The sequence below is a fragment of the Xiphophorus hellerii genome, chromosome 13 (assembly GCF_003331165.1).
Source record: "Xiphophorus hellerii strain 12219 chromosome 13, Xiphophorus_hellerii-4.1, whole genome shotgun sequence".
NCBI classification, from domain to species: Eukaryota; Metazoa; Chordata; class Actinopteri; order Cyprinodontiformes; family Poeciliidae; genus Xiphophorus; species Xiphophorus hellerii.
The window spans coordinates 7179265-7198113 of NC_045684.1; the positions used below are offsets into that span (position 1 = coordinate 7179265).

Sequence of the window (18849 nt, forward strand, 5' to 3'; positions counted from 1 at the left end):
CTCAAACATTTAGGAAAGAATCAAAACACTCCAGGTTTGCTTTTGATGAGAGAATAACATTTTAACATGACATAATAAAAGTAGATTTTACAAAATAATGCCCCTTTAAACTATTACATATATGTCAGCTACTCTGCTGAATGATTATTTTCTGTAATTAATCTTACAGATAACAAAATATATTTTTAAAATATGTATTTTTGTTAATACTAAAAAATGCCTCTTAGCGTTTTGCTTCACTGAAAGTAAGAAATGCCTTCCAGGAGTAACAGCAAACGTTGACAGATGGAAGCGCAAGCCGTTAGTGAAATCCTGAGATTGGAAGCAGAACCAAACAATCCCTTCTTCGTTTTGTTAATCGGGCACAGAGAAACCTTTGTGGCGAACGCTCCAGAATGGTTCCAGTGAAATGTGAAGTTAAGGTGCAAACAGCCGCTCAAATGAGGCATTTTAAAAAGCTTAATGATGAAAACAGAAAACTTACAGGACTGAGCTTGGAAAGAATAACACCCAGTGGACTGAAGCTCAGATAAGGCAGAGAAACAGAAGAGTCCAGCTGTGAACTATGAACAAAGAGAAGCTTAAATAATCGTCGTTAGGTGACGAAGGAACCAGAAACACAAATCACAGGAAATGCGGTGCAGCTGTGGCGAGAAGAATAGTAGTGACACTGAGGGAGGAAGACTCACGAACGCAGAGGAAGCTGAACTAATGCTCAACAAACCAATAAAAGAGAGAAAAACTGACTATAATCTAAGAAAAACTGATTCAAATCGGGTTGCTAGGTGCTGGAATTCCGTATTCGTTGCTAGGTAACAGGGCTGGGCTTGGCTTTGGTTGCTAGGTAACGCCGCAGTGGTCATCGAATGTGACTTAACATTCTGGAGGTTTTTAAAACGGCTTCTTTTCAAGGCAACAAAAAACACTTATTGCCAATTTCATGTCTGTATTTGTTTTTTTAAGCACTTGGGTTGTTGTTTTTTTTAAGCAAATGAAAATGCAAAAACGTGCAAAACTTGATTTAAATTACTATCTTTACTATGGAAATTTATGTATTTTTTGCCTGTTATACGACTAAATAAGAATGAATCAGAATCTGAATTGGCACATCAGAACTGAAGGAAAACAAGAAATCAACATTTCCCAGGAAAAGCTTGATCAGTTGGTTTTTAAACACTAAAGAAGTATAATCTAGTTTTATAGTCTCTCAACATGTAAAAAGAGACACAATGAAAACATAGTTTTGTCACACAGTTTTTTTTGTTGGTATTCTTGAGATTTTTCTGCTTCTTCTACTGAGCTTACAGGGGTAAAGACAAGCTGTCTATACTGCCACCATCTGGTGGATCTCTGTGTTGCTTTTTTTTTTTATGGGTTAAAAAATGTCTAATTTACAGTTTTTTACTTCTGTTTGTTTAAGATTTGCTTTGTCTGTGACTGGAAACCCAACAACAAACACTTTTGCACATTGTCACTTAGAGCTTTATGATGGTGACCTTTACTGAAGGTCACCGTTCACAAAACTCAGAAACTCACTTTGGTTCTCACAAAGATACGAAAAAAAAACAACACATTTTTGTGGCAGTTCAATCTCTCACAGCACCTCTCTCTCTTTTTCTCTCTCTCCATTTTATTTTGTATTTCTCTCTCCTGTCCTCTTTCACTTCCTTTCTTTTTCACACATCCTGTTTCCTCTTTTTCCTCTGTCTTTTTTCTCTCTTTCCTTTTGTCTGTCATTAATAGAGAGGTCACAGCGAGGCCCAGAGTCAGAGGGTGGAGAATAAACATTTAAAAAACAGAACTTAAAAGGATCAGAGCTTTTGCCTTTTTAACACTAAAATTGCTCTGATCTTTTTAAAAAATGTCAGCAATTTTCATACAAGTGCTAGAAGCTGAACTCATCTGCATGTTTATATGTTTATAAAATACTAAATCCACTTTTCTTAATAGATTGAGACACAATTTACTTGGAAATTAAGCTATATAAAGAAACATTATTGTTGTAACTATATTACCTTGAAACTGATGTGTTTTTGTGGTAGATAATAATTTTGTTAACATTTATGCATCAATTTGCAGTAACAAAATATTGTAATATTCAAGAGAAGTGGGAATTAGTTTGAGGGATTTTATGGGCAAAACTTAACCGAAAATATTTTTTACTTATGAATATAGCTTTGTAAAATTATAGAATAAAATTTGGGAGATTGAAAAAAAAAAGATTTATTTCTGTGCAGTTTGTGTCCATCTGATTAGATTTTTAAAGCAGAAATTGATGCGCATCATTTAGCTCAACTTGGAAAAGTAATGAAGCCTCAAACTGATTGGACAGTAACCTGGAAGATCGACCAATCAGAAGAGAGACTGTTAGCTGCATTTAGCATCTGCAAGAAGTGTTTATTCATGCAGAATGTAACTGAAAAACCTTCACAGAAACCTTAGTTAAACAAACCGGCATTAACACAATGAGTAAATAAACAGAATAATAATCACATTGAAGAAACAAAATAATGGTAAATTGTTAATGTAAATAGTTTCAGGGTAAATAATCTGATTAAGCTCTGAAGTAACTCTATGTTTCTGTAGGTCTTTGGATTTTTGGCAGCAGCGTTTTGGATGAACTGGTCTGCCAGTAAAGACTCCTTTCCAAATCTCTAATCTACTGAAAATAAAAGCGCACAGCTGCTTTTTGTTATCCTTTATTTTGAAGGCTGATATAGTAAAATACCTTCCTTAGATGTTAAAATTAGACCTGAATTCTTTGGCTTCACTGAGTGTATTTAAACGCTAATCTCTTACTTTACATTTTTTGAACAAAAATATTAACTTTACTCAGATTTTGACCCATTCGGTCACTTTTATTGTGGGCGTACTGGTGCTAAAACCTCTCTAAAGAGACGTTCATAAACTGAATACAATATTTTTCCTACATCTGCAGATCAGTATCTACAGTCCAGTTAAACTTAATTTTACTTTATTCACAATAATACAAAGTACAAAATATTTTTGGAGCATTTTTTGTCCCTTTAATTTCTCTAAATAGAGGAAAATGGTTTATGTAAGAAAAAACTAATAACGCTTGTATTTAGTTACTGTGCTGTTTATGTTTAATATCATTAATAAAAATGTCAAGCAATAAATCTGGTTTTTTTCTGAGTCCTCAGGTTAAAGCAACACACTGTAAAACATTTGAAGTTGGTTTAACTTGAAAATGTAAGTCCATAAGAAATTTAGTTTGTGTTTAACTCAGAAATTAAAGATCATGAAGTTGATTTAACGAGAGACAAGTCGTCTAAACATTGTTTTTCAAGTTCATTAGTGAGTTTTAACTTAATGCTTCAATTTAAACCAAACACAATATGCAAGAAAAATAAACTTGCATATTTTTTAGTTAAAGAGACAAATTTCTCTGTTTTTTTCTCACAATATCAAGTTAAAATAACTACTTATTTTACTTTAGAATAATTAATAACAAACAATAGTCAAATCAATGTAACGCACTTCCATATCAGGGTACAGCAACATGCCGCTAAGCATTCTGGGAAATAGTTCCCACTCCTGTGTTTTACGTCTTTCTGGGTCTTTTTAAACTCTAGTTTATTCAACTCTTGACTAAATTAATAAAAAGTTAACACAACTTACTGCTACAAGTTTATCTTACACAAACTCACATTTAAGTTCAAAATCTTAAACTCACTAAATTTATTTGACTTAAACAGTAGAAGACAGTAGACACAACTAAGTGCAGCTCAAATGTTTTACAGTGTAACAAATAATAAATACACTGAAAAAACAAGTTTTTTGTCTTGCTTCTAGCGCAAATATCTTAGTACATTTGAAATATAACAAAATTGCTATTTAAGCAAGAAATATGAGTTTTTCTTACGTCAGTAATTCCTGAGTATAGATTTTAAAAAGTAGAAGGTTTTGGGAGATTATTTAACTTATAGGAAAAATGTTTTGTTTTAGTTGAAATAATCAGCTTATGGAACAAGTACTTTTTTATTGAATCTAGCTCCTATATCTTGCTGAAAAGCTACTTATGTGTTAAATTTAATTTAATTTAAAGTGTACTAAGATATTTGCACTAAAATACCTGGAAAGATTTTGTGTTTTTGCAGTGTATTCATTTAATTATTGTGTAAGTTGAACAAATTCAGTATCAATATTTATATTTTCTTTTTTTGTGTGTGTTTTGGAAATTAACCGTCCGACGTTTAGTGGTTACCATGAGCCTTTCTCAGACGACAGTGTCTTAACGCTGAAATGATCAGAAATTGTTTTGACCTCAAAAATCGTTTCTGTCTCTTCTCTCTGGTAAACTCTCCTGTCGCCTCTCTCAGTGTTTCCCCTTGTTTTTAACACACACTAATACATCACCAGCTCTGCAAACACGCACACACACACCTGTCCTCCTGTCTGTTGGATAGGAAGCTGAAGCTGGAGAACGAGCTGGTGGCCCAGCTGTGGAGAGTTTCCTGGGACGACATCCAGATGGGCAACCTGGAGAAATCGCTGAGGAGAACCTGCAGCCGCCTCACCATGTCTCTGGTACCAAACCTGCAGCATAAACACGGCCACTGTGTTCATTTACAGTATTTAACGTCAGGGTTCTGGTTCCTCTTAATGCGGTTCCACCTGAAGCTTTTAGCACATTCTGTTGTGTGACAATATTTTATTATGGCTTTTATTTTGAAATGTTTATGCAAGAAAGTCAGAAATGACGAAATGAACCTAAATAAGGTAAGGCAACTTTATTTATATAGCACCTTTCAGCCAAAGACAATTCAAAGTGCTTGTACAGAAAAGTTAAAAACAACATACAACAAGAAGATAATAGTAATAAAATTAAATAAAAAATCAAGCAGATTAAAAATAAACAAAATAAACATTACAATTTTGAATGTAGTTTAAAAAAAAATTAAGAATATTCAGCGTCAAATAAGAAGGTTTTTAACCCTGTTTTAAATAAACTCAAGGTAGGGGCAGTCTTACAGTGAGCAGGAAGCCTATTCCAGCGTGTTGGAGCATAAAAACTAAAAGCTGCTTCACCATGTTTAGTTCAGACTCTCGGAATGGTTAGAAGGTTTGATTCTGATGATCTTAAAGGTCTGAGTGGTATAAATGGTTGAAGAAGATCAGAAATGTAGTCTGGGTTTCTATTATGAAGTGCTTTGTAAACCATTAAGGAGATTTTAAATTCTATTCTTCTAGCAACAGGCAGCCAGTGCAGGGATCTTAGAACTGGACTGATATGCTGATCTCTTTTTGTTTTAGTTAGGACTCTTGCAGCAGCATTCTGCAGAAGCTGGAGCTGTCTTATTGCTTTTTTTGATAATCCAGTAAAAATGCCATTGCAGTAATCGAGTCTACTAAAAACAAAGGCATGAACTAATTTTTCAGAGTCTTGTGGGGCCATGAGTCGCGTAATAAGTCAACCTGTAAAACTATGATGGAGTATTAGAACTAGAATATATATATTTTTAATTACAAGAAAAAAGTCATTTAAATAAAAATATGACCAGCAGGTCATTCTTCCTTCAAAACAGAAATTAGTCAAATAGTTATTTGCATAATAATTTCAAAGTCCTGCTGATAATATTTTGATGCTAAAATATTTTCTTATGTGTAAAACCAAATTATAACTTCTGTAGATTGTTGGGATGTTCAACATTCCTCCTTTTTGTTTTTTATTATTTTTCATAAAGTAGTTTTCATAGAAATATTACTTTATTCACATAATTATTGTAGCTTTATTCTAGTTAGGTTGGCAATGTTCTCATATTCTTTTGACTTGACTTTTTTCTCATATTTATTATGACATTATTCTCAATTTATTAACATTTTATTATTGTATGACTATATTTTCATAATTGAAGAAAGAGGAAATCGTGTTCCAGTCCTAATGCTTCGTCGTACAAAACTGAAGTAAAAAAATCAACAAAAAACAAAGTAAAAAAATTATTATAAAAGTAATTAATTATGTGATTTTTTAAGAATTAATTGTGTTTTGAAATATTGCATCTTCAGTCTTTACATTTTAAGTTTGTTTTTCTGTGCAGACAATTGTAAAATAAAAATTAAATCGACTTATTTTAAATTTTTTAATTTTAAAATATTTGTTAATTTTTTACATAAACATTCAAAAAAATATATATATATTTCATCTCATTACTTTTATTATTCTTATTATTACTACTACTAGTAGTAGTAATAGTATTTGTTGTTATTTTTATGTTTATTTATTTGGTAATATTTAAATTATCTTCATTTTGAACTTTTTTTTCTTTTGCATATAATTGCTGAAACCTTCCTTTACATAAAACTGGTTTTGTTCCATATTTACCTTAACTTGTCATGGAGTCATTTCAGATGAAATGTTCTGCTTATCCTGATAATATTTATGTTTTTTTCTCCAGAAAGGATCAAACTTAGGTTCTCTGATGACCATGGAGGGAAACTTCCAGATCTACACTAAAACCGGATACTACAAGGTGTGTGAGAGTCGCAGCACATTAATCTGTAAATCTGCTGTAAGGGGATGAAGACGAGGATTTTCTTCCTCTCAGGGAAATCTGTCTGCCATCAAATATATCAACAAGAAGCGCATCGAGCTGACGAGGAAGGTTCTGTTCGAGCTCAAGCACGTAAGGGTCCGCTCTATTTTTAAACTGTCCTGCTTCCAGACGGCTTTGATGTGATTTCAGTTTCTTGTTTTCTGCAGATGCGAGACGTTCATAACGAACATCTGACTCGTTTTATTGGAGCCTGCCTCGACCCGCCGAACATGTGCATCATCACAGAGTACTGCCCCAGAGGCAGCCTGCAGGTAAAACTTTACGCCCACCAACCCGCCGGACACAAACACTTTTTACATTTAGCTCATATTGAAAATCTGATGGGGGTTTTTTAGCTTATATTTGATGTCCAAAAGCAAATACATCCATATTTACAAATATTTGGATAAACTCTTCAACCAGATTTAAATATTTTTCATTCTCAGCTTGTTAGTTTTTACTTTTTGAGCTGTTTAAACTGATGGCAGCAACGTTTTTTCTTTATTTTTAGCTGAATTTTATTTGGTTGGCTAAAAATGAGTCACATATTCACAGCAGATTAAAAAACTCCAACCCTTATTTACTGGTTTTAGTCAAACTGAACAAAAAACAGGCAGAAAAAAACATAAGAAAAACTCAGAAAAGATCAGGGGTGTCCAAAGTGCGGCTCACGGGCCTCATGTGGGCCGTGGAATGATTCTGTGCGGCCCTCAACAGGAAGTTGATGCACATAGATTCACTTTTAATCTTTAAGGATGAGATTTTCCACAGGTAAATATTTCATTTAATTGAAAACTTTAGCTAAAATACTAATTATTTGACTGTTTTTAATCATATTTTTTGCTTTATTTTAACTTCATTATATTATATACAGAAACTTTTACCCAAAAGCAGACTTGGCACCCAATCAATAAAAATGGCAAAACACATCGAGCGTAATCCGTATATTATTCTTGTTGCAGAAAAAACCTTCTATACCAAGAAAGTAAAAAATAAATTAAAATTAGAGCATTGTACAACTTTCTGTTTCAGATCTACGATGATTGACAGATTGGTTTTGTACTTAAAGATTTGATTTGAATAACAACATTTCATATTGCATTTCTTATTCTGCAGGGAAATTGATTGATTTTACAGAAAAGTCTAGGTAGCAGCTTTAAGGGGTCGGGTTAGGAGACCTGATCTGGGCTCAAAAATTATCCAAAAAGCAAAACAAAAGAAGGTTTTAAACTTTTCTTCTGCTCAAAGCTTTAAAACGTTACAGAATCGTCTCTGTGTCTGAATCACTGCGTTATTTTTACCCATCATCCTCCATGACCCACCGTCCACATCAGCCTCTCAAACCTTCAGCTCCGCAGAAGTCCTCTGCACAGCTACAGTTATCTCCCAACACTGTAACCTAGCAACCTGCCAGCGGGGTAACCTAGCAACAGCTGCTCTGGGCTGCGTGGGGTTTGGGTTGTTGCCAGATGACCGCTGAATTTAAGAGCGGAGCGAGTTATTTTCTGCCCTGAGAGGACAGAGATGGGGGTTTTTTTAGCATCGTGGAGGAACATCTGCGAAGAGGTTTGCCTTCCTTCTGCAGATGTCCTCACTGAAACGACTTCAGAACGGTTTCACTGCGGGAAAAAAGTCTCCATGCTGCAGAAAAGTTGCTGAGGTGAAGAAATATCTGCAGTTTGAAGGTTCAGGATGAAGTCAGGAGGAAATTTATTTCATTTTAAAGTAGGACTTTGTTGTGTTCATTACTTTGAACGACGGCTGAAACGATTAATCGTGATTAATTGATTATTTAAATAATCAGCAAGTAAGTTAGTAATCAATTAATTGTTAACTGGACTCAGAAAAAAGCTAATTTGCTGGAAGAACAACATGCTGAGAGCAGTAATTAAACCAAAACTGTACAAAATATAATATTTATACATTTTGCATTTAATTTATATATATATATATGTGTATATATATATATATATATATATACATATATATATATATAAATGTTCTAAACAAAATTTATCAAGTAGTTTTAGCTTCACCTAGTTCAAATTATGTAAAAATAAAAAAACACCTGCACCATCGAGAAGTTAGAACTTTGCAAAGTGCATAAATAAAAATAGGCAAATTAAATGTGTTTACAAAGCTTGTTTGTTTTCTGAATACTAACATCCACACTTCTAAATTAGTTTCATTGACTCACATTTTATCCTTTCTGTTATGGCAGCTAATTTTAACCATAATTCTTCTCTAAGTTTAAACCAAGACATAATTTATGTCAAAAATAGTGACACCAGTTAGAACTTAAATGATTAATTGAAATAATTGTCAACTAATTTAGCAATTGATTAATCGTTAACTGGAGAATACAGACTCAAAATAAAGCCCATTTTTCTGGAAGAGCAACATACTGACAGAGCTGTGATTAAGTCAATAAAAAGAACCGAGCGATTCAAGTTGATGTTAGAAGTATTTTTTTCTGCTGATGCATCTGTTGCTACGAATAATCAAACATTCACTAAAGGAATGCTGTTATTGCATTTTAGGCAATTAAAATTTATATTCTTTCTTCAAAAATAAATTTAATTATTTGGTTATTTAATTTTTAATTTTATTGTTAATATTGTATTAAAAAGCCTTAAGTGGTTAATTTAATAATCTGCAGATCTGATTAATCGGTTAATGGTCAAAATAAAGTTTCAGCCCTACTTCAAAGCGTTGTCTTTGCACAGATAAGCTGCAAAATGTTTTAATATTTTGGACTTTAAGACTTTTTTCTGCTCGCTCTCTGACTGCAGTGAGGCAGAAATAACATCCCGTACTCCAGAAATGACTCTGGTGGCGCTGCCGCAGCGTGGGCGCGCTTGTTTAACCTGTCGGCGTCGTTTGCGGGGTTTTACCCGCCGGCTGCTTCACAAGCCCACACAGATGATGACGACGATGATGATGATGATGATAAAACAGCAAACAGGATGAAGCTGCGTGTGTTTGTCTTCCAGGACCTGATGGAGAGCGACGGCATCACTCTGGACTGGATGTTCAGATACTCACTCATCACCGATATCGTCAAGGTAACGACCCGCCCAACCAAACTCCCTGATTCTGCTCTACCAGCCCGAGCTGACAAACTGTTGGACGATGAAAAAAAAGTCACAGATCTAACAGCCTAATGTTCATATTTATTTTGTTTTTAAAGCATATGAGTACAGATCAAGAAACTTGCTGCTTCACTTTTTCCTTCCACTTATCTTTCTGTAAATATTCTTCAACTTTTTTTGCAATATTTCCATATTTGAAGACATTAAATTTTGGGTTTTATAACCATCAAAAATATCAGATATGAAGGGTTAAAATATTTTTCTCTATATGTGATGATTCCATAGTGCTGAGATGCCCAATCGGATTAATAGTATTTCAATTATTGAAATAAAATTCAACTAATTTAGTAATTGATTAATAGTTAGCTGGAGTATACAGTATCAAAAAATGCCAATTTGTGAAAGAATAACATGTTCAGAGCAGAAATTGATCCAAAACTGTACAAAAAATATATTATTTTTTCATTTACGATAATAAAAAAAAAACATTATTTGTAAAAAATATTCCACCCAAAACTAAAGATCTACAGAACATGGCAGTTTTTTTATTCAATAAATTCTCAGAATAATTGATAAAATAACTGATTACTAATATTACCTTTAGTTACAGCCCTAATTCTACATAATGTTTGAATTTAACTTTCTGAAATGAGAGCAAATATTGAAATTTTTCACAATATTTTTGAGCTATACTTGTACATAAAGTATATATGTATTATTATCAATCAATCAATCAATCAATCAATCAAATTTTATTTGCATAGCACATTTTAGCAGCAAGGCATTTCAAAGTGCTTTACATCATATCAAACACATATTATTGTAAATATTATGATATTTACAATATTTTTATGTAAACTAGAGAAATGTGAAAGCCTCTTGATTAGCTCTCTATTGTAGCCGCTCTGGTTTTACTGACAGTAATAATTCATTTACTTCACCAACCCAGTAATTTTCACATTTAGCATTTGACAGGCGTCACATGCTCCAGTTATTTCCCATTTCCACCATATATTTACAATCAATCACCCAACCTTTCTGCGCAGGGAATGGCCTTCCTCCACAACAGCGTCATCGTCTCCCACGGCAACCTGAAGTCCTCCAACTGTGTGGTGGACAGTCGGTTTGTGCTGAAGATCACAGACTACGGGCTGCAGAGTCTGCGGACCAGCAGCTGCCCCGAAGACACACACGCCTTCTACGCACGTACGGACAAAACACACACTGACCAGTTCACAGCAAAGCGCACAGGGCATCGAAAAAATATTTACTCCCCTCGAACTTTTTTACAGTTGTTGATCAAAAGAAGTTGACTCAAAAGTTTTCAGGGGCCAGAAAGATGAAAGTAAAACTAAAATAAAGCAAATAAAGCAGTCCAGTGTTTTTGTTGAAATAAATCCAAAACTTAAAACGGACTTTGAATATTTTCTGTATTAAAATAAGAGTTTTCAAGTTGTTTTTATTCTCAGATACAAGCTAACCTGATGCAGTGAAGTCGACTTTTCAGAAAAGTCTCTGATGACGTGGCTCTGCTTATTATAAACGCTTGAAATGTAAAAGGACAAAAGCTTAATATTTTCCATTGTAAGAAAAGTATGTTGGCAACAATTTTAGCCTGATTATAAATAAAGTCTGTACACTGCAAAAACAAAATCTTACCAAGTATCTTTGGTCTAGTTTCTAGTGCAGATATCTTACTTGAAATAAGATGAAACTAATTTACAAGTAACTTTTCAACAAGATACAGGAGCTCGTTTTCAGTCAGTAATTCTTGAGTACTTATAAATATTGTCAGATTATTTCACTTACAACATGGGAAAAATGTCTTGTTATAAGTGAGATAATCTGCCAGTGGAACAAGTACTTTATGTCAATAAAAATAATTATGGAATTACTTAATTCAAAATACAATAAATGACCTTAAAACAGTTCCCACTACATAGAAATGGTTCCCAATGAACAGCTGACAGTTATAAAATTAAACATATCTCAAATGTACGACATTAATTGCGATAACAGTTAAAAACTTATATAAAACGTGGCAAAATTACAGACAAAGCCCTGTATAATTAAATGTGTCTAAAATATATGTTAAAATCTAATATTTGTAAAGAAAACATAGAACTGATGATCCTAAAAGCTACAGATGGCAACAGAAAACGGGGGGGGGGGGGGGGGATGTCAGTTACTGGTTGCTATGGTAACCACCAACCGCCAAGAGGAGCGTAGCAGGAAAAGTTACTTTTTGACTCAACAAGATGAATTTGAAGAATAAATAAACAATTTTAACAAACTTTGAAACTATAATATTGTTAAAAGAAAAACCTGTTAGATAAATGTATGCAACAAAAATAGATTGTCAGCATTTTGTGTAAGATGTTTCTGTTGGATACATATAAAATATGGATCCTTCTGTTCATAAAGTGACTACATTTCAAGGAGGTGTCAATACTTTTTCTAAGCGCTGTAAGAAAATCTTTTTTTTTTTCAGTTAAATTGTGGGGGGTTTTATGAATGAACTGTTTAAATGACAGGAAAGCTGTGGACTGCTCCCGAGCTGCTGAGGAAGGAGTGCCCGCCCTGCGGCACCCAGCGGGGCGACGTCTACAGCTTCGGCGTGATCCTGCAGGAGGTCGCTCTGCTGAAGGGAGTTTTCTACCTCGACTCGCACTCCCTCTCTCCCAAAGGTCAGCGCCGAACCCAGCCCCTAATCTCTGAGCCGAAACACAAACGCGATGAAAGCGTCAGGTTGTTTACATTCCTGCCTGGCAGCTGGACGGGCCTTCGCCGTCGGCACGTCGTTAACCCTTCGCCTCGTTGGCTGCATGGCGTCAGGTGTTATCTCCACTTCTGGAATAAACATGCCGCTGCCTGGTCCGCTGCAGCAATACACAACATTAAATATGATAACAGTTAAAAACATGTACCAAACATGGCAAAGATACAGACACATTATTGGCTTGTTTTAAGCCAATAATTCTTGAATATTTACAAAATTACTAGTTCCACCGGCAGATTATTTCACTTATAACATGTTGAAATTGTCTTGTTATAAGAGAAAATTATCTGCCAGTGGAATTAGTACTTTTTTACAATCAATATTAAGAAATGATTTTAATTCATAACCTTAAACAGTCTCTACTACAATAGCTCCCAAAGAGCAGCTAAGTAATTAAAAACATATTTTTTTAAAATGGCAAAATTACACAAAAAAACACTGTATATAATTAAATTTGCCTAAAATAAACTCAGAACTGATGATTCTAATACATAACACAGTTATAGTTGGCGGAGGAGCTGTCGGTTACTGGTTGCTATGGTAACTGCCAACTGTCAGGAGCATACCGGTTGCTATGGTAACTGCCAACTGTCAGGAGGAACGTTAACATGACTTATACAGCAATAAATGTCGGAAGAAAATAACTTTTTGACTAAACAAAATGACTTGGAAGAAGAAATACAATCTCAAAGTCCCTCTAACTTTAAATCTGTACTAAAAAGGAAAACATCAGATATTTTTTGCAGGTCTTACACCAAAATAAAAATGGCAAGATCTGAAATTGTAGCTTAAATTTAGTCAGATTTAACACACTCCAAAAACATAAAATCTTATCAAGTGTTTTTCATTTCTAGTGGAACTATTTTAGTACACTTAAAATAAGGCAAAAGTAACTTAAAAGTAACTTTTAAGATACAGGAGCTTGTTTAAAGTCAATAACGCTTGAATATTGATGAAAAATTACTAGATAATATCACATATAACATGTGGAAATGTCTTGTTTTAAGTGAAATAATCTGCCAGTGAAACTAAAACTTTTTCACCAATATTAAGTTTAGATAATTTTGGCCGATGTGTCAAAACGTTTTTGACGCCACTTCCTTCAGGTGACGCATTAAAGGCAACAAGCTGTCAGAGTGACGTTCAATAGGAAGTGATTCCTATTGAGTTTCGGGTTCGAGAACGTCCAGGTGGGTTTCCACGGCAACCAGAGCCTTAAATATTTATTAGTACGCGGCTATTTTGGTCCACAGGTAGAGAGGCAACATGTAGATGTAATTGTTGTTGTTTCGCTCTAACCCCGCTGTTCTAACTCGATGCCTCTGCGTGTAACAGAGATCATCCAGGCGGTGATTCGGGGCGGCGTCCCTCCGCTCCGCCCCTCGCTCTGCTTCCACAGCCACAGCGAGGAGCTCGGGGTCCTCATGCAGCGCTGCTGGAGCGAGGAGCCCAACGAGAGGCCCGACTTTAACACCATCAAGATCCTCCTGAGGAAGCAGCACAGGTGGAGAAATCACATTCATTCAGATGAACACACCGGAATGGGTTCATTTATTTCACTATTTGAAACTAACAAAATAAACCTATTGTGGAAAAAATCAACATTTTATTGTTAACTAAAACTACCAAAAATAACAAAAAGTTAAATTTAGAAACATTTTTCATTAACGTTAATAAATAAAGAGGAAAAACGATAAGAACAAATGCACCATTCCTGGTCAAAAACAACCAATCAGAGCCAGGAGGAGGGCCTTAGTGCTGTCAATCAAACTCATGTAGGTGCTACTCGATGTGCTAACGGAGGAGAAACAACTTACTGTTACAGGAAAACTGGACTTTATAGTAAATACACATCAGAATATATTAATAATCAATAATAATAATTACATTTAGTTATTGTTTCATTGTGGCTTACAGCTATTTAAAATAAAACCAAAAATTTATAATTTTTAGTAAATCAGAATCACAAAAAGACTTTTTATACAGAATTATGTTGATGTTTGACTGTCATCCTCCATTAAAAGGTCACTGCTAATTCAGAGTAGTGTCTCTATGTATATTAATGAAAAGTTTAGTGGAAGGAAAAAGTCTGACAGTTCTTTTGAGTTTTTGAGTGTGAAAAAGCAACAAGATCCGGCAAATATTAAAATTTAAGGCACAGCCAGAACACTTCAATTCAGTTCAAGTTAATTTGACCAAAGACGGCGCGGTAAACGATGTTACGAGATAAAAATAAAACAACCGTTGGTTTTTTGTACGAAAGCAAACCACGTTCTTGGCTGCTCCTTTCTTAAAATTAAAGATTCCCACATTATTAACTGATTTATTGATTATTACAAACAATTCAGCCAGTTGTAATTTGATTTCTTTGTGACACAATGAGTCTACTCGTAATATCTTAAAGGAAAATAGGCTTGGTTTATGATATCTGAACAGGTTTCAAGTATTTTCTTTGCAAAATGAGCTGAAATACTAAAAACAAACATGCAACAAAGATTAACTGCAACGTGGGCAAATAAAGAGAGTAATACTGCTGACATATGCACGTCTTTTAAAATAAAATATAAAATTTATTATCAAAAACAATCGAGGGAAAAACATTTTTAATATAAAATAAGGGTTTTTTTTCATTCGTTTTCTTCTTGGTTGTTTGTATTTTTAGAGGTTACGGTTCCAACATCCTGGACAACCTTCTGTCTCGCATGGAGCAATACGCCAACAACCTGGAGGAGCTGGTGGAGGAGCGAACTCAAGCTTACAACGAGGAGAAACGCAAAGCCGAGGCTCTGCTCTACCAGATACTACCACAGTAAATATCCTCCACAGATAAACTGTGTGCACAAAGTGTTTTCTGCAGCAGCATGCGGCTGAAATGCTTATATTTTGGGGTTCCAGCTCCGTAGCCGACCAGCTGAAACGAGGCGAGACGGTTCAGGCCGAAGCTTTTGATTCGGTCACCATCTATTTCAGCGACATCGTCGGCTTCACCGCTCTGTCTGCAGAGAGCACGCCGCTGCAGGTCGGTGGAAACCATGAAACCAGCGCCTAACTGGAGGGAATAGAAGCAGAACACCGGAAGATTAAAACTAGACTGCCATCTAGTGGAGAAAGAGAGTAACTGCGTCTCAGATTTCCTGTTTCTGGCGAAGGAAATCACAACAAATCGACTTTTACACAAAATGGGGGGATTTTATGTGATAGATAAACATGAAGTAATGCATAGTCAACCTTTTTTACTCTGATACCCCTAAATAAGTGCAAACAAATACCTTCAGAAGCCAACTAATCAGTGAAGAGAGTTAACCTTTCAATTAGATGTTTTCAGATTTATTTAAGTTCTTATTGTGATAACAAATTTACCACAAAATGATAAACGGTGCAATAATGCTCATCCCTAATATGAAACTATTAAAAAACAAAAGTATATCCAATATAAAATCATTTCCTTCCCCTTCACATGAATTGCTGTGTTTCACCATCATAAATATTTATTTTATTCATTTATTTTGAACATGGTAGCAGTATATAATAACACACATAAACAAGAAATGCAAAGGACACATATTTTTGCACCACTGAAAAATAAATGTAGGAACCACAGATTTTATTTATTTTAAGGAATTTGGACATTTGATTACCTTACAATTTTATTCTTTTGGTGATTTTTTAAAATGTATTTATGATAATACAGAACATTTTTCATATTTTAACTTTTTTGTTCAAAAGTTAACACAAAATGTCTGAAATGTGTCTTTTATTGAAAAACAAAACTTTCTGTGGCTACTCTGTTTTGCATTTGTATTAAAAATGATTTAATTTGTTTCACCCTGCAGGTTGTGACCCTGCTAAATGATCTCTACACGTGTTTTGATGCCATCATAGACAACTTTGATGTTTACAAGGTGAAACTAATGTTTTGATTTAAAATTCTGAGTATGAGGCATATCAGGACTATTTTAAAAAGTACATTTCCGCCAAAACATTGATAGAAATGAACTTGAAAGTCTAAAATGTTCTCCAGCAAACTCAAAAATGTTCGACTTCCAAGTTTCTTTCTAGAAAATTTCTAAGATTTTTAATCGCATTATTTTTACTTTTCCAGCTCAGGAATTTCTGCATTTTTTGAAGAATTCTTTTTAAATTAATCTCAGAATTTCTTAATTTTTTTCTAGCAAATTTTTGACTTTTCAAACTCAGAAGTTTCCAAAATGATTTTCTAGTAATGTTTTTAAATTAATCTAAAAATGTTGGAGTTTCTTGACCTAAACTTACTCCTTCATTTTTCTACATTTGCCCTAATATGCCCCCGTAGCAGCCAGTCGGGCTAAATGTTAATCAATTCATTTACTGCGGTCTCTTCAGGTGGAGACGATTGGGGACGCCTACATGGTGGTGTCGGGTCTGCCGGTCAGGAACGGTAAGCGACACGGTCGGGAAGTCGCCCGGATGTCTCTGGCTCTGCTGGACGCAGTCAAGAGCTTCAAAATTCGACACCGACCCGATCAGCAGCTGCGGCTTCGCATCGGCATCCACAGCGGTACGGCCGCACCGCCGCACTCAAACTAAACAACAACAAACTACAAAAACGCTCAAATGTCCTGAGTTGTTGGTGTGTTTTCGTCTAGGCACTGTGTGTGCAGGTGTGGTCGGGTTAAAAATGCCCAGGTACTGTTTGTTTGGAGACACGGTCAACACGGCGTCACGCATGGAGTCGACAGGAGAGGGTGAGACCCGCAGGAAACGACTCACGCATCAGCAGCAAAACATTTACACCCACAGAACCCAGAAGTTAGAACTTTACAGAACCACCATGCAAGGTTCAAGCACTATTCATTAAATATAACTGGGCAAATGCAAATTAAATGTGTTTACAAAGGTTGTTTTTTTCTGTTGGACAATTCAACTCACACAGAATAATAAAATCCACACTTATACATGAGTTTAACTGGCTCATGTTTCATGTATTTTTATCTATATCTATTATAGAAGCTAATATTAGCCATATTTCTTCTCTAAAAATGTAAGCTGGGACACAATTTATGTAAAAAATAGTCATACTAATTAGAGCCAAAACGATTAATTCTGATTAATTGAAATAATTAACTAATTGAGCAATCGATTAGTCGTTAACTGGAGTATATAGACTCAATTAAAGGACATTTTCTGAAAGAACAATACACTCAAAGCTGTAATTAAGCCAAAACTGTGCAAAAAATATATAAACATTTAGCATTTAAGATAACACAGTGACAAACAATAGATTCAATTCAGTACAGTAATGTCAGACATGTTTCCCTCTCAGCCCTGAAGATTCACGTGTCGGAGGCGACTCGTCAGGTCCTGCAGGAGTTCGGCTCCTTCCAGCTTCAGCTCAGAGGGGAGATTGAGGTGAAGGGCAAAGGTCGCATGAGGACGTACTGGCTACTGGGAGAAAATGAGAAGAACTGAGAGTCAAACAGCTGGATGGCGTTTTCAGACTGGCTGATCCAAGCTGGTTTCTCCAGGGATAAACTGTAGAAAAGAATAGACACAGACAAGACGAATGTTTCATTTGTAAGATAAAACATCAAAACTTGTGTAAATACATAATAAAATGGGTATTGTTACTTTTGTTTAAATGTCTTCTGGTAGTTTTCTGTGTTCAGTTTGCATGTACCTTTTTATATTTATAATAATAGAGAATATTTTTCATATTTTAACATTTCTTTGTTCAAAAGTCAACACAAAATTTCTGAAATTTGTCTTTTATTCAAAAGTGTATTAAAAATGAGTTTAATTTGTTTCTCCCTGCAGGTTGTGGTGCTGCTAAATGATGTTTACAAGGTGAAGCTAATATTTCAGGATAGTAGGGATAATCTAGATTTTTTTAAAAGTAAATTTCCGCTAAAAAATCTCTGAAATTTTCTAGAAAAAACAGGGAAATTTCAGAGGTTGAAAATTCACACAAGGCATAAATTGGGTTTTCTCCAGGTTCGCATGTGAACAATTAAAAACACACAAACTCTATTTCTATTATTTTTTTTAATGATTTTCCGCTTGCAGGTATAAGAATAAAAGACATTTAAGATTAGAATATTACACCAGACAAGTAAAAATATTTTTAATGCAGGAATGTGAACTAAATGAAAAGTATGTTTAATAATATCTTAATGTGACAAACGAGCCTTATCAGAAATTAACACATATTCTAATTTATTAAATATTATTGTAGTTTATGAGGTATGTCTGTGTAGCCCTGTGATAGACTGATGATCTATATGACAAACCGTAACCACTCTTTGAAGGTGTTTAAATGGACATATTACCAAAAAAGAAAACAATTTAATTAGTTTAATAAACAGTTATGTGCTTGGTACAGTGCACAAGTACAGTAACTTTACGGAGTTATTAAAGTATCATCAGTATAAGAATATGGAGTTTG

General features: G+C 34.5%; 1 protein-coding gene across 2 annotated transcripts in view; it reads left to right on the forward strand.

Annotated features, from left to right (window-relative positions):
- npr1a (natriuretic peptide receptor 1a) overlaps positions 1-18046 on the forward strand; it is a 47052-nt gene extending 29006 nt beyond the window's left edge. For both annotated transcript variants that reach the window (XM_032581366.1, XM_032581367.1), the window contains exons 10-23: positions 4431-4551; positions 6420-6494; positions 6570-6647; positions 6725-6829; positions 9551-9622; positions 10696-10855; positions 12184-12336; positions 13764-13932; positions 15091-15237; positions 15324-15447; positions 16262-16330; positions 16791-16965; positions 17054-17152; positions 17731-18046. In XM_032581366.1, the coding sequence (XP_032437257.1) occupies positions 4431-4551; positions 6420-6494; positions 6570-6647; positions 6725-6829; positions 9551-9622; positions 10696-10855; positions 12184-12336; positions 13764-13932; positions 15091-15237; positions 15324-15447; positions 16262-16330; positions 16791-16965; positions 17054-17152; positions 17731-17876 (1693 nt within the window). In that variant the 3' untranslated portion in view covers positions 17877-18046. The remainder of the gene's footprint in view (positions 1-4430; positions 4552-6419; positions 6495-6569; positions 6648-6724; positions 6830-9550; positions 9623-10695; positions 10856-12183; positions 12337-13763; positions 13933-15090; positions 15238-15323; positions 15448-16261; positions 16331-16790; positions 16966-17053; positions 17153-17730) is intronic.
- The last annotated feature ends 803 nt before the right edge of the window (positions 18047-18849 follow it).